The sequence below is a fragment of the Carcharodon carcharias genome, chromosome 8 (assembly GCF_017639515.1).
Source record: "Carcharodon carcharias isolate sCarCar2 chromosome 8, sCarCar2.pri, whole genome shotgun sequence".
Classification (NCBI taxonomy): domain Eukaryota; kingdom Metazoa; phylum Chordata; class Chondrichthyes; order Lamniformes; family Lamnidae; genus Carcharodon; species Carcharodon carcharias.
In genome coordinates, this window is record NC_054474.1 from 168,806,687 (window position 1) to 168,820,912 (window position 14,226).

At 39.4% G+C, this 14,226-nt stretch overlaps 1 protein-coding gene across 9 annotated transcripts in view; it reads right to left on the minus strand.

Moving 5' to 3' along the window:
- gapvd1 (GTPase activating protein and VPS9 domains 1) overlaps window positions 1-14,226 on the minus strand; it is a 124,950-nt gene that overhangs the window by 5,339 nt on the left and 105,385 nt on the right. For all 9 annotated transcript variants that reach the window (XM_041193012.1, XM_041193010.1, XM_041193008.1 and 6 more), the window contains 6 exons: window positions 12,745-12,871; window positions 12,153-12,274; window positions 11,562-11,721; window positions 9,513-9,700; window positions 7,180-7,393; window positions 2,108-2,180 (listed from right to left, as the gene is read on the minus strand). In XM_041193012.1, the coding sequence (XP_041048946.1) occupies window positions 2,108-2,180; window positions 7,180-7,393; window positions 9,513-9,700; window positions 11,562-11,721; window positions 12,153-12,274; window positions 12,745-12,871 (884 nt within the window). The remainder of the gene's footprint in view (window positions 1-2,107; window positions 2,181-7,179; window positions 7,394-9,512; window positions 9,701-11,561; window positions 11,722-12,152; window positions 12,275-12,744; window positions 12,872-14,226) is intronic.

Here is a 14,226-nt window from a genome sequence, read left to right on the forward strand (position 1 = left end):
TGAAGACACAAAGAAGTGTCACATACACAATATCACATTCTCACCACAAGTCTTACTTTGCTTAGAAAGAAAAGGATTAATTGGCAGTTTATATAGATAATATCTGAAAAGCAGGTAATATTAATAAAAAGGATTAAGACCACTGCAACCTATTAACAGAAACATATTTGTGTAGTGCAGAGGAATATTTGTGTAGTGCAGAGAAAATTTCAAAGTGGTTGCCTCATTTTATTGCCTGTTATAGAAATGCCTCAACAGACTTCATTCCATAGATGTCTCAGCAGCTCCAGAGTGCAGGCTTCCAAAGGTTTGCACAAAAGAATTGCAAAATATCAGACTGCAATGGACAAAGCTTCAGGAGTTGTGTGTAAACTAAAGCACAGGATGGTACACTTTATTTTAGTGGTAGAAAGGTCTGTGAGGGCTTGTCTCCCCTCTACAGAGTTTTTTGTGGGGGTAAGAACAAGAGGAGAGGGAAGAAAAGTCATGAAGGTTCTGTCCTAGACCTTCACCTGTTTCGAGCTGTCTGTTCTCAATGGCGAGAGACACTTGTATTTATTGAAATGTTACTCCAAAGATTGAACACCTTCAGAGCAAGGAAGTGGTGAAAATCAATAAGAATTTTTTAAAAATTATTCATTCATGGGATGTGGGCGTCACTGGCCAGGCCAGCATTTATTACCCATCCTGAGTTGCCCTAGTTCAGAGGGCACTTAAAAGTCAACCACATCACTCTGGGTCTGGAGTCACATGGAGGCCGGACCAGGTAAGGATGGCAGCTTTCCTTCCCTAAAAGACATTAGGGAACCAGATGGGTTTTTTTAAATGATTGGCAATAAAGGGGAAAAAGAATGGTAGACCATGTGGTATCAGAACACAACTGTCTATCAGGTGGGACCTCTAGGACTATCCAATCATTAAGTCCACTCGACTCAAACATCACATAGCACAATGAAGCAGTTATGATGCGGATTTACTTCCTTTATGCTCTATGTTTGAAATTGCAATGTCAGTCATGGGAAGAGAAAGCTGGAGAAGGGAAGAGAAACAAGCAGAGGCCAAATCACCCTCACTGTGTCTCTCCCTCACTTTCTAGTTTTGGCATCAAAACGAAACTGAGATTTGAGAGCAGGACATGCTCAGCTGAGAACATTAAGCAGGACAGGAGCATAAAAGAAAACACTGATGGTTTCAGACTCCAAGGAAACCTCTCCAAAAGAGGAAAGAGCTAACTGCTCACCACTATAAACGCACCTAAGGATTTTTGTTGAGAAGGACTGACAGCAAATATTCAGTCATAGCTTTCTCAACCTATTGGTTAGAAGAGGCAACAAATTAAGATATTTATTAAACTAAGTAAAAGAACAAGTAAATAATCAGTTAAAGCCTAAAAATATAACTATCATTTTGACTGCATTTTAAACCTCTGGTTTTGTCAAAGCTCATTAAGATTGGCCCTTTGGCTTGGTTACCATGAACAAACCCAGCCAACAAACAGATTTTTGGTGTCTCAGGGTATCAAGGGATATGGGGAGCAGGCAGGAAAGTGGAGTTGAGGCCAAAATCAGCCACAATCGCACTGATTGGCAGAACAAGCTGTAAGGTCTTTCCTGCTCCTACTTCTTATGCAACAGAGGAATCTTGTTCATTATTAGAATGGACGATTTTGCGACAATAGACTTTCCTGTTCTACACACTACTCCAACGTGCATAAACTTCTGCAACTCTTATGTCAACTGCTCAGAGGTACTTAAGAGACACATGACGGAATAATCTCTGTCCATACTAAATCATATGGGAAACTATTGTTTGGACAACCTGGTTAGACTAAACCATGATGCACTGAGTCAGAGCATAAATCCTCCATTCTACCAGGTTGCACTTCCAAGTTTCATTTTGGCTCTACCAATGTGAAGCATTAGTTAGACTCGCATCTGTGCATAATTCAGATGTGTCCACTGACTTTGCATCTATAAATGTTTATGTCCCATCAGCATTCAAAAGTACTATTCTCAAAACCCTCTTGCATAATTGTCTAACACAACAAAGCATCATTCAACAAAACTAGAAGAACAGTAACCTAAGTAAATTTAGGTATTGTTATTACCTCTGGAATTTGAAGTGCCCGGTGATTTGCACTGACAACTTTACACAGGCGCTGAATATGCTCATAGAAAAGCCTGGGAAAAAAAAGCTAACTTTTAGTCAGTGTAAAGAGTTAAAATGTAACTTAAATTGCTGAAACAATAACAACTTGCATTTACATAGTACCTTTAAGGTGGAAAACATCTCAAGATACTTCTCAGAAGCACAGTTAGAGAAAAACTCACACTGAAGCAAAAGAGACATCAGGATGGACAATTAATTGTTTAGTCAAAGAGGTGGATTTTAAGGAAGGCCATGTACTCATCAGAGGAGAAATAGCAGGATACGTGGCTGAAGAGATGGTGTGAGGGGAAGAATTTCCGATTCCTGGGACATTGGGACCAGCTCTGGGGGAGGTGGGACCAGCACAAACTGGACAAATTACACCTGGGCAGGACTGGGACTGATGTCCTCGGGGGAACATTTGCTAGAGTGGTTGGGGAGGGTTTAAACTAAAATGGCAGGGGGATGGGAACCTATGCAAGAAGTCGGAGGAGGGGGAGTCAAAGACAAGAACAAATGACAGAAAGGGGATTTAAAAAAGTGGCAGGCAGAGGAATCAAGGGCAAGAATCAAACAGGGCCTCAGTGAAAAATAGTGGGAATGTTAACAAATAATGTTAAAAAAGACAAGCCTTAAGGCTTTGTGCCTTAACACAAGGAGCATTTGCAATAAAGTGGATGAATTAACCGCGCAAATAGATGTAAACAGGAAACAGGTATGATTTATAGTCGGGATTACGGAGACATGGCTGCAAGGGTGACTAGGGATGGGAACTGAACATCCATGGGTATTCAGTATTTAGGAAGGACAAAAAAAAGGCGTTGGAGTTGCATTGCTGGTTTAAGAGGAAATTAACGCAATAGTGAGGAAAGATATTAGCTCCGACGATGTGGAATCGGTATAGGTAGAGCTGAGAAACACTAAGGGGCAAAAAATGTTAGTGGGGGTTGTATATAGACCCCCAAACTGTAGTGGTGATGTTGGAAATGGCACTAAACATGAAATTGGAGACGCATGTAACAAAGGAATATCTGTAATTATGGGTGACTTTAATCTGCATATAGATTGGGCAAATCAAATTAGTAACAATACCATACAGGAAAAATTCCTGGAGTGTATACTGGATGGTTTTCTAGACCAATACGTTGAGGAACCAACTAGAGAACAGGCCATCCTAGACTGGGTATTGTGTAATGAGAAAGGAATAATTGGCAATCTAGTTGTGCGAGGCCCCTTGGGGATGAGCGACAATAATATGATAGAATTCTTCATCAACATGGAGAGTGACATAGTTGATTCTGAGACTCGAGTACTGAGTTTTAATAAAGGAAACTGTGATGATATGAGGCATAAGTTGGCTATGATGGATTGGGAAACGTTACTTAAAGGGATGACGGTGGATAGGCAATGGCAAATGTTCAAAAAGCGCATGGGTGAACTGCAACAATTGTTTATTCCTGTCTGGCGCAAAAGTAAAGTAGGAAAAGTGGCCAAACCATGGCTTACAAAAGGAAATTAGAGATAGTATTAGACCAAGAAATCCAAGGATGCAAGCATACAAATTGGCCAGAAAAAACAACAGACCTGAGGATTGGGAGCACTTCAGAATTCAGCAAAGGAGGACCAAGGGATTGATTAAGAAGGGGAAAATAGAGTACGAGAGTAAGCTTGCAGGGAACATAAAAACTGACTGTAAAAGTTTCTATAGGTATGTGAAGAGAAAAAGATTGGTGAAGACAAATGTAGATCCCTTATAGTCAGAAACAGGGGAATTTATAATGGAGAACAAAGAAATGGCTGACCTACTGAAAACATACTTTGGTTCTGTCTTCACAAAGGAGGACACAAGTAACACACCAGAAATGTTGGGGAACACAGGGTTTAGTGACAGGGAGGAACTGAAAGAAATCAGTATTAGTAGGGAAATGGTGTTGAAGAAATTGATGGGATTGAAGGCCGATAAATCCCCAGGGCCTGATAATCTACATCCCAGGGTACTTAAGGAAGTGGACCTAGAAATAGATTCTATTGACTCTGGAACAGTTCCCACAGATTGGAGGGTAGCTAATGTTTTAAAAAGGGAGGTAGAGAGAAAATAGGGAAGCATAGACCAGTCAGCCTGAAAAATTCTAGAGTCCATTATAAAAGATTTAATAGCTGAGCACTTGGAAAACAGTGGCAGAATCAGACAGAGTCAGCATGGATTTACGAAAGGGAAATAATGCTTGACAAATCTACTGGGATTTTTTGAGGATGTAATGAGTAGACTTGATGAGGGGGAGCCAATGAATGTGGTTTATTTGGACTTTCAGAAGGCTTTCAACAAAATCCCACATAAGAAATTAGCGTGAAAATTTAAACGCTTTGGGATTGGGGGTAGTGTATTGAGATGGATAGAAAACTGGTTGGCAGACAGGAAACAAAAAGTAGGAATAAATGAGTCTTTTGCCAAATGGCAGGCAGTGACTAGTGGGGTACCACAGGGATCGGTGCTGGGGGAACCAGCTATTCACAATATACTTAATGATTTAGATGAGGGAACTAAATGTAATATCTCCAAATGACACAAAGCTGGGTGGGAGGGTGAGCTGTGAGGAGGATGCAGAGATGCTTCAGTGTGATTTGGACAAGCTGAGTGAGTGGGCAAATGCATGGCAGATGCAGTATAATTTGGATAAATGTGAGGTTATCCACTTTGGTAGCAAAAACAGGAAGGCAGATTATCTAAATGGCTATAAATTGAGAGAGGGGAATGTGCAACGAGACCTGGGCGTCCTCGAACACCAGTCGCTGAAGGTAAACATGCTGGTGCAGCAGGCGGTAAAGAAGGCAAATGGTATGTTGGCCTTCATAGCCAGAGGATTCGAGTACTGGAGCAGGGATGTCTTGCTGCAATTATACAGGGCCTTGGTGAGACCACACACCTGGAATCGTGTGCACAGCTTTGGCCTCCTTTTCTGAGGATGTTCTTGCTATAGAGGGAGTGCAGCGAAAGTTCACCAGACTGATTCCTGGGATGGGAGGACTGACATGAGGAAAGATTGAGTCGGTTAGGATTATATTCCCTGGAGTTCAGAAAAATGAGGGGAGATCTCATAGAAACCTATAAAGTTCTAACAGGACTAGACAGGGTAGATGCAGGAAGGATGTTCCCGATGGTGGGGGAGTACAGAACCAGGGGTCACAGTCTGAGGATACTGGTAGACCATTTAGGACTGAGATGAGGAGAAATTTCTTCACCCAGAGAGTGGTGAACCTGTGGAATTTGCTACCACAGAAAACAGTTGAGGCCAAAACATTGTATGTTTTCAAGGAGGGGTTAGATATAGCTGTTGGGGCAAAAGGGATCAAAGTGTATGGGGAGAAAGCGGGAGCAGGCTATTGAGTTGGATGATCAGCCATGATCATAATGAATGGCGGAGCAGGCTCGAAGGGCTGAATGGCTTACTCCTGCTCCTAGTTTCTATGTAAGGTCCTAAAGGAGGAGTTGAAGAGGCGGACAGATTTGGAGAAGAAATTCTAGAGCTTACGGCTAGAACAATGTTGAAGACACAATGCTGTAATTTGCTTTTATCCTAATCTGCCAAACCTATATTACAGGTTACCAACCAAAATACATAGGATAGACTATTTCTATGAAATTGCTGGACTTTACAATGTAGCATTTATCAATGAATCGCAGAACCCCGCCATTTATTTGCATAGGTGATAGTATGATAGCTTCTCCCACCTGTAATACATCAAAGGAAATCACATCAGTATGTATTATAACGATCACAGGAGAATTGTGTCACCTTCCTAGTTTAATCCATTCCAAACTCTCAAGAACATAATAAAAACACAATAAACTTTAGGTATTAAGAATGTTCTGAAGTCCAGGTTAATTCAGCTGCTCAACTGTTAAGTACAAAACAGCCAAGGCAAAGAAAGAGTTTGCATTTATACAGCAATTTGTCACATCTTGAAGTTCTCCATATACAACTGGTTGTTTTGAATTGCAACCACATCTGTGTAGAAGAAGAATAATGTGTAAGCTGTTTGCTGTGTACTACAAAGGCACTAAAGATATCTGTGACATCAATATTTTCTCGTTCCTTTGCAATGGTCTCAGATTTCTTTCAGTTTTTGATCTGTCAACTTTGTCTCAAGTTTGTCTCAACCTGAGATTTCTGCCTCTTGGAAAATGCCTAAGCTACATGGTATCCCTGCAAATTCAATCCTTGCCTAAACCCACGTCCTCCCAAGCCATTATACACATTTGAACTCAAAGTACTTCTTCACTCTGATGTCTTCCAAAGTCCAATAGGCTTTGTGCATTCATTTTTTTTTTGAAAAGCAGCACTGACTTGGTGGTACTTTTTGCTACAACAGTCAAGCACTCCATTGCATTTCATTCACATTAAATGGAGCACATTTCCAGCACCTGCAGTATTTTACTTTATGTTTTGCTTCATTAAGTGTACAATTGATATCAGTTACATACAGATAAGCACCGACTTTTTCCGAACTTTAGTCACAAAAATAAGTTAAGCATCAACAAAAATGCAGCACCTCAATTAAAAAGTCAAATAAAATCAGAAAATGCTGGAAGTGCTCAGAAGGTTATGGCAGCATCTGTGGACAGAGAAGCAGAATTAATTTTCAGGCTGTGACCTTTCATCAGAAAGGTTATGACCTGAAAAAAAGGTCACAACCTGAAACATTAATACTGTTTCTCTCTCCACAGACACTGCCAGACCAGAGTGCATTATAATTCCACTGGTTATGAATTAAGGGCAGAGGTGAGCATAGATAACACAAACTTTTGGTTCTGCATCACCAAGAAGAACAGCCCTTTAACATCTACTGAGACACCTATTTTCTTTCCCTGTCGAGCAGTTTTATTATTGTTCTTCTGTGGCTCACAAAACAATCAAGAAGCATGGCATGATTATCAGGGGTTCAGCAACATCTTCATAAAAAAATGCTACAACTAAATATCTTTAAGTGCTATTTTCAAAATTGGGCACACCATTATATATTGTTACTTACTGGTCACGTAAAATGTCACCATCCTGATTGGGGTAGAAGGCGAGTTTGAAAATGCGGTTCATAACACTACGTTCAATTGCCATCTGTGCATCCTGAAGCTGTTCTTCACTGGCATTCTGCCAGATAACATCTTGTGCCATAGCTCCATACAACGACTGCAGGAATTCTTCTACTAAGGCAGTTTTGTCATCTGCTGCAGTGAGATTCTGAAAATCTACACAAACAAGAATAGTGCAGCTAAATCGACCGGTGTACTAACAAGTTCATTGTTTTTACAAAGATTCATGTTGAAATGATTTCCCTCTTCATTTTCACCCTTACTCTTCTGAAGGTGCTGGCTTTTGCTGGGTTATCATTTTGGAAGGCTGTGGCTATCCCTCCAGTGCCTTGCTTCATTCATGTGTGAGGCAAAACAGTGAGTTTTGATAGGTTATTTTCCATCAAGATCCAGATTTTGTTTAGGCCTGCTGCCGGCAAACTTCACAGCAAGGGTCAATGGTTAACAATCATGAATAGTTAATCTTTCTGCTTCCTAGCCCAGCAAACTGAGGCCAAATATACTACCCAACTTTTGCACAAGCCAAATTAGCTGACCTAGTGTGAGGGCTTCTGATCTGAATGAATTAATGCTACAAGGTGGAATGCCTTTATCCACAAAGGCTAGACTATCAAGAGGGAGCTACAGCTTGAAATACAGAAGTAGTTTTCAGTTTGAACTTGCCATTCTGAATTAAATCATCTAACTTCCTTGCATTGGTATTTTGCATTCATTAGAATTTGTCAAAAATCTCATAGGATTTTTCAAAATTAAGATAATTTTCAATTATTACAAATGTCTCTGTAGTTAATTTTTGGTAGGTTCCTAACCACACAAAATGATTTTATCATCAGGGAATTTACCACTTTTCATTCATCTCAAAACTCTAAAATTATTGAAAAGCTTATGTTTTCTGATTAGAAAATATTGATTACCAACACCAAATGGTTATACAGCTATTATAATTAAGGTTTGGTTTTGCAACTGCAAATAATGCACTGATAAGGTTAGTAAATAATAGTGTTCAGGCTGGCCACCATAAGAGATCTGAAATAGGCATGAAAGCATTTTACAGATCTTCAGACTAGTGTTCTGGATTTACTCGTGGGAATAAACACATGACATACTGTCAGCAGAGAAAGCACAACTGAGGGAAATGAAGTCACAATATCCTGATAGATTTGAATAAATACACTCCTTCATTGAGCTCCAAGAACCATCAGTAGCTTGCAGCCAGACTGCTGACCTATTTTAAATAACATTTGAACAGATTCAGGTCTTAAAAGAAACGAATCTAAATCCAATCTTGACACGTATCAGCTTTCTAGTGGACAGCAAACACATGCATTTTTTTTTAAAAACAGAAAACAATTTAACTCAACCTTCTGCTTCAACAGCAAAATCTCTGAAGATATTTTCTTTATTAGTATTAATTGGAAGTATTGATTTAATGCAGCACAACAATGATCTGAATAACTGAAATATGAAGAAAATATTTCTAAAATATACTGAGACGTAGATTCTGTAGATTGCTATTGTTCAAAATTAGCATACAGGAAAAAAGACCAGCTTGTCCCTCAAGCCTACCCCACCATCTTGGTGGCTGGAGTATTTTGACTGAACACCGTCTTACCTACCACTGATCCCAACCCAACCGTTCTCTAACCTTATGGGAGATTACCATGTTTCGCCCCCAACTGAGATATGACGCCATGGGCATCAGTCACTCTCTATTACTTTCCCAAAGTGATCAGTACTCATGACAATCTTGACAGTCGGCTGAGACATTAAACTGCCCTGTCAAGTGAGCATAAAAGATCCCATGGCACTATTTTGAAGAGCAGCAGCAGAGCTATGTCCGGTATCCAGGCCAATATTTCCCTCTCATTCAATATCACAGAGGCACATTACCTGGTCATTTTCACATGGTTGTTTGTGGGAGCTTGCTGCTTGCAAACTGACTACACTTCTTTGGTCACCAAGCACGTTGGGAAATTCAGAGGTCATGAAAGGTGCTATATATAAATGCAAGACTTTAATTGTCGAATGCCACTTCTGCCTGGCTGAGATCAGTTAACTCAGTATAATTACCAAGGCCTTAGGCTCTGCATGGCTTAGCCATTTATTGGATAAACAAATGTGGTCACCGGGGGCCCATAACCTGTACGAATGTTTAATTTCATTGAGTTAGAACAACATGCTAATTCAAGGAACGGATTTACAGCACATGCATCAACAACAGTTAATTTGAAAGCATAGGTTAATGCTGATGGCCAGTGAAAGGAATGTATATTACCTTTAATAAATTCCAGAATATGCTTTTCCCTGCTTTCAAGCAATAGCCTCACGCAGACTGTGGTGAAATATCTGTTGGCAACCTCTTTGTCTCTCAGCACTCTTTGTAAGAGTCTTTCAAGGTGGGCTTGAGTAGTCTGAAGCCCCTGACGGCACCGTGTCAAGTAAGCAATATATGGAGCTCGTTTTCTAAAGCAAAGAGAAAATCATTACACATTTATAGTTCAAAAAATCCTGCCAATTAAAAGTTGCATCAATTCAATGGTGTCATAAAACTAACTTTAGTTATTATGTTATTGTGGTTTATTGTAAAGTAGATGTATGATTCTGTCTGTGATTTAATTGAATCACCACAGTCAGGTAGACTGCAAGCTTGAAATCATCAAAAGAAGTTAGGGGTATAAGGTATTTGAAATGCTAATGAGTAAACATGGATGAGGGCTTAGCATATAGGGTGTGAAGGAAATTTGCATTTTTAGATAAGAGTTGTTTCGGTTTCAAAGGGATGATAGTATGTTTACAAATAACAAGATAAGCAAGGCCAAGCCTTATGTGTGGTTTTCCCTAAACGTACTGACCATATTGGCAACATAAAAGATTTTTATATTTGGGTAAAGTAACTTTCCAAAGGCATATTGAACAATGGAATTTACAGATAAGAGAGAGAGAAACATAAAGAAAGAGGAATGGAAGGCTATGCTGGGGGCTATGTAACATCTAAGAGGACCATGTAAAATAGCCTTGGGGAAGTCTCCAGCCGCTTTAGTAGAAGTGTGCTGTACCCAGGATCCAAAGGTGGAGGAAATCCTATGGAATTCCACTGTCGAGTGGATGCTGTGATAAACTTGCTGGTTTGATTATTTAAATTCTATTTTGCATTGTTGTCTTAAAGGGGCTGTGTAGTTGGTAAGTCAGGTTAATTAGGAATTTTGGGGTTTGTTATAGTATTAAGTAACTGCAATCTTTTGTATGTGCTTGAAATCTTTTCTTTTGTTCATAATTTTTAAAAATTTAGCTGTTAAAATCTCTAAAGGTGTCAGTAGACTCATTACTTCTGATTTCAGTGCACAATTTTTCTTGTAATAAATACAAATTGCAAAACAGTTGTGATAGCATGGCTAAGTTTCCCTTGTGGATTTGGTCTGCCTGGTACACATCATCTGCCACCTCATAGCAATGGCAATTATTCTATAAAATGTAACAGACATCAAATGTGAGGTGCAGTAAACTGATAATTATAGTTCAAGGAAAGGCTTGCAAAATGCCCTATTAAGCATCAGGGACCAGTGGCTTGCCAAATATAATGAGTGTGAGGTGCTTATTGATTACCAAAACAAGCTAATAAATTACTTCTGCTTATAATCTATGGGGAAATGACAAAGCTCGCTCATTAGAATTTTAAGCACCAGTCATTCCAGTGCTAACCATCCATCCACTTTCACACCGCTTCTCCTGGTAAGGGTTGCAGTAACGGTAAGCTGACCGGGGCCGACCAGACTAACCTTTCCGCAGCCACAGATTCCAGCTTCTCCTGGGGGAATTTCTAGGTATCCCAGGCCAGCCGAGAGGTGCAATCCCTCCAGCACGTCCTGGGCCAGCCTTGAGGTCTCTGCCCAGTGGGCTGTGCCCGGTACATCTCCTATCAGGGGACATCCTTATTAGATGTCTGAACCACCTCAACTGATCCCTCTTGATCCGGAGGAGCAACAACTCTACTCATTCCAGTGCCATTCATCAAATAAAACTTGTGTGAACACACTATATTTTAATACATTCAAAAGTAACTTTCTTTTCAAAATCTTTCTGGGGAAAAATTGGCCAATAAATCTCACAATGTGACAGGGATAAATGATCTGTTGACTGTTTTATTATTGTTGGTTGAGGGATAACTGTCAAAGGTGCAGACACAGCTCCTTTTTTTTTTCAAAAAGTGCTATGACATCTTTTATATTCATGTGAACAGGCAGACAGGTTTTAAGTTTAAGTACCCTTGCCAAATATTAATGCTTACAGTATCCATTAACTAAACATCACAGTCAAAAGGTTTTACCTATAATCCTCAGCAATGGCAGCTAGTAACTTGTGGCAGGTTCTACCGTCAAATCTGCCAACACAGCGCATGGTTTCTTGAATCTGTGCCATCAGCTGCTTATCCTGCAAGTTGATGGCTTCGGCCAGCTGAACTTTGAGAAAGCAGACAATCTCATTGTCTAAAAAAAAAAGTCCAAAAATTAGCCTTGTAATTATAATAGTTGTGGAAATGATTGACAAATAGAAACATGAAATCACAAAATAGCTGAGCAATCTGATTCAAATGCCAGTCTTGAGTAATTCGGAGATCACAGAAATAAGAATAGAATGAGAAAAATGACATGCTAGTGGAACAAGGATTGCACGTGTGAAATCCTTGTGAAGTTCCCTATGCAAATTAACAAAAGGAGGAGCTATGCAAACCAACATTTGTATCACAGAAGTCTGGAAGCACCTCTGTGGTCTCTAATGGCAAAACTGAAACTCCATCATGTTATTTGTTATCCTTAAATAAAAGCTACAGAATTCATTGCAAGTTTATACAATGATGCCAGAGAGATTATTCAGCTTTAAAAGCTAAAAATTACCTCAACCTATAAATACTCTTTACCTTCCGATTCTCCTTGATCTGGTCCTCCAGGAGGGCCATTTCTTGTTGCTGAATGGCTCACTAGGGGGAATGCAATTGAATCAGCAGAGCAGAGAGCCATTCGCAATTTCTTCTTTGCATCTCTAATTAGAAGAATAAAATGCAGGTTTTAGAGTATTATTGAGCTAATGAAAGAAAACAATTGAAATAATGCACTTCTCATAAAACTCTGAAGACTCAAGTTTTAACTGCATATTCCCAGTAAATATGGCATGAACAATTAATGCTGGCCAAATTTAAATCTTCACAAATGTGGAAGACGTGTATCTGATGATAGGTTGAAAAGCAGCCTAGCACGTTGTAGCTGATTACTCCATTGAGTTCCTGATCCTAACCCACACTGCTATAGTGAAACACCTAGAAACAGTCCAAGGAAGTAATTCTCTTGAGTACCTTTTCACAGATGACAGAGGCTTGGGTCAAAGTGGCTTGATTCCTTCACAGTCGGAAGGAACAAAGGATGGCAGCAGTCTACAAGTTTATGCGGAACAAAACTGACCCATCCCAACAACCATTGCTGCTAACTGTTACTGCAGACTAAAATAAATGTTACCTAAAGGAGAATGTGGAGTCTTGAGTCTGAGCAGTCTGACTAGCAGAATCTGGCAGATCATCAGCTGAAAGGTTTTGAAGAGTTTCATCACGTGGCGAATCATGCATGCTATCATCTCCAATAGCCTCTGTACAAAAGCAAACACCACACATTATACTTGGAAACAATCGTCTTTATGAAATTATTAAATGGAACTGACTAAACTTGGGAGGTTACTGACAAATACAGGTGGAAGGTATGGTACAGACCTGCAGATAAAACTGTCGTACTGCATGTGATAATTTAGGCTACAGTATTTTTTAGACTTTTGAGTTAGCGTCTAAATAATCATGTATGATTGCAATAGAACAATTTACAGATAGCAGAGAATTAGCAACCTGCAGAGTTATTCACAAAAGTACAGTTAATCATGAATAGTGATAAGATAAATTGGAAAGGAGTAACTTGAATCACATTTAAAACATCACAAGTTTTCTTCCCCCTTCCTCACTGTACAGCCATTTTCTCCTTTCCCCATCTGCTAAAAGCATGTGACTCTTTTCTGTGGTAAGATTTTATGGTGTTGGGATCCTCTGGCAGCTATTCTTCATCTAAGAGGCAGTGAATGCTGGAATGTTACATTATTTGTTACGATATCACAACTGAGCCTAATCTGTGCTCATCCAATATCTATGCCATTTTTGGTAGGGGCTGCTGAATAGCAAACAGCAACAGTAGCCCATGACGAAAGTATAATAATTTTCTGGTTTATTGTGAAGTAGGTTTTATGGGGGTAAGTATAGCTGGGTCCATCTGTGTGATTTAATTACATTTGGAGTCAAGTACACTGCAAGCTTTAAATCATCAAAAGAAGCTAGGTGCTTGACATGCTAATGAGTAAACATGGAAGCTGCCTTAGCATGGAAGATGTGAAGAGAATTTGCATTTTTAGATAAATGAAGAGATTTGGATTTCAAAGGGATCTTAGTCTGTTTACAGCTAACCAGTTAAGCAAGGCTAAGGAGTGTGTTTATTTTTCCCAAAGGTTAATGACAATATTGGCAAATGAAAGTTTTATATTATGTGGAAGATACAGTTTCCAAGACATATGGAGCAAGAAAACTTACATATTAAAAATAGAGAAACATACATAAAGGAGAATGAAAGGCCATATGGGAGAAAGCCATGTAAGGTTAACAGGAGTGTGAAATAGCCTTGATGAAGTCTCCAGTCATTGGTGCATAAGTCTGCTATATAACGAAACTAAAGTTGGGGAAAAACCATTTGGGAGTGTAACTGGGGGTTAGGTCAATTTGGAATTTTAGGATTTGTTATAGTGGTAAGTAATTGTAGTCTTATGTGTATGCTTGAAATCTTTTATTTTTAAAATCTCTAAAGATCTTGGTGGACTCATTACTTCTGAATTCAATGCACACATCTCATAATAAATACAAATTGCAAAACAGTTGTGATAATAGGATCAAGTTTCCCTTGTGGATTTGG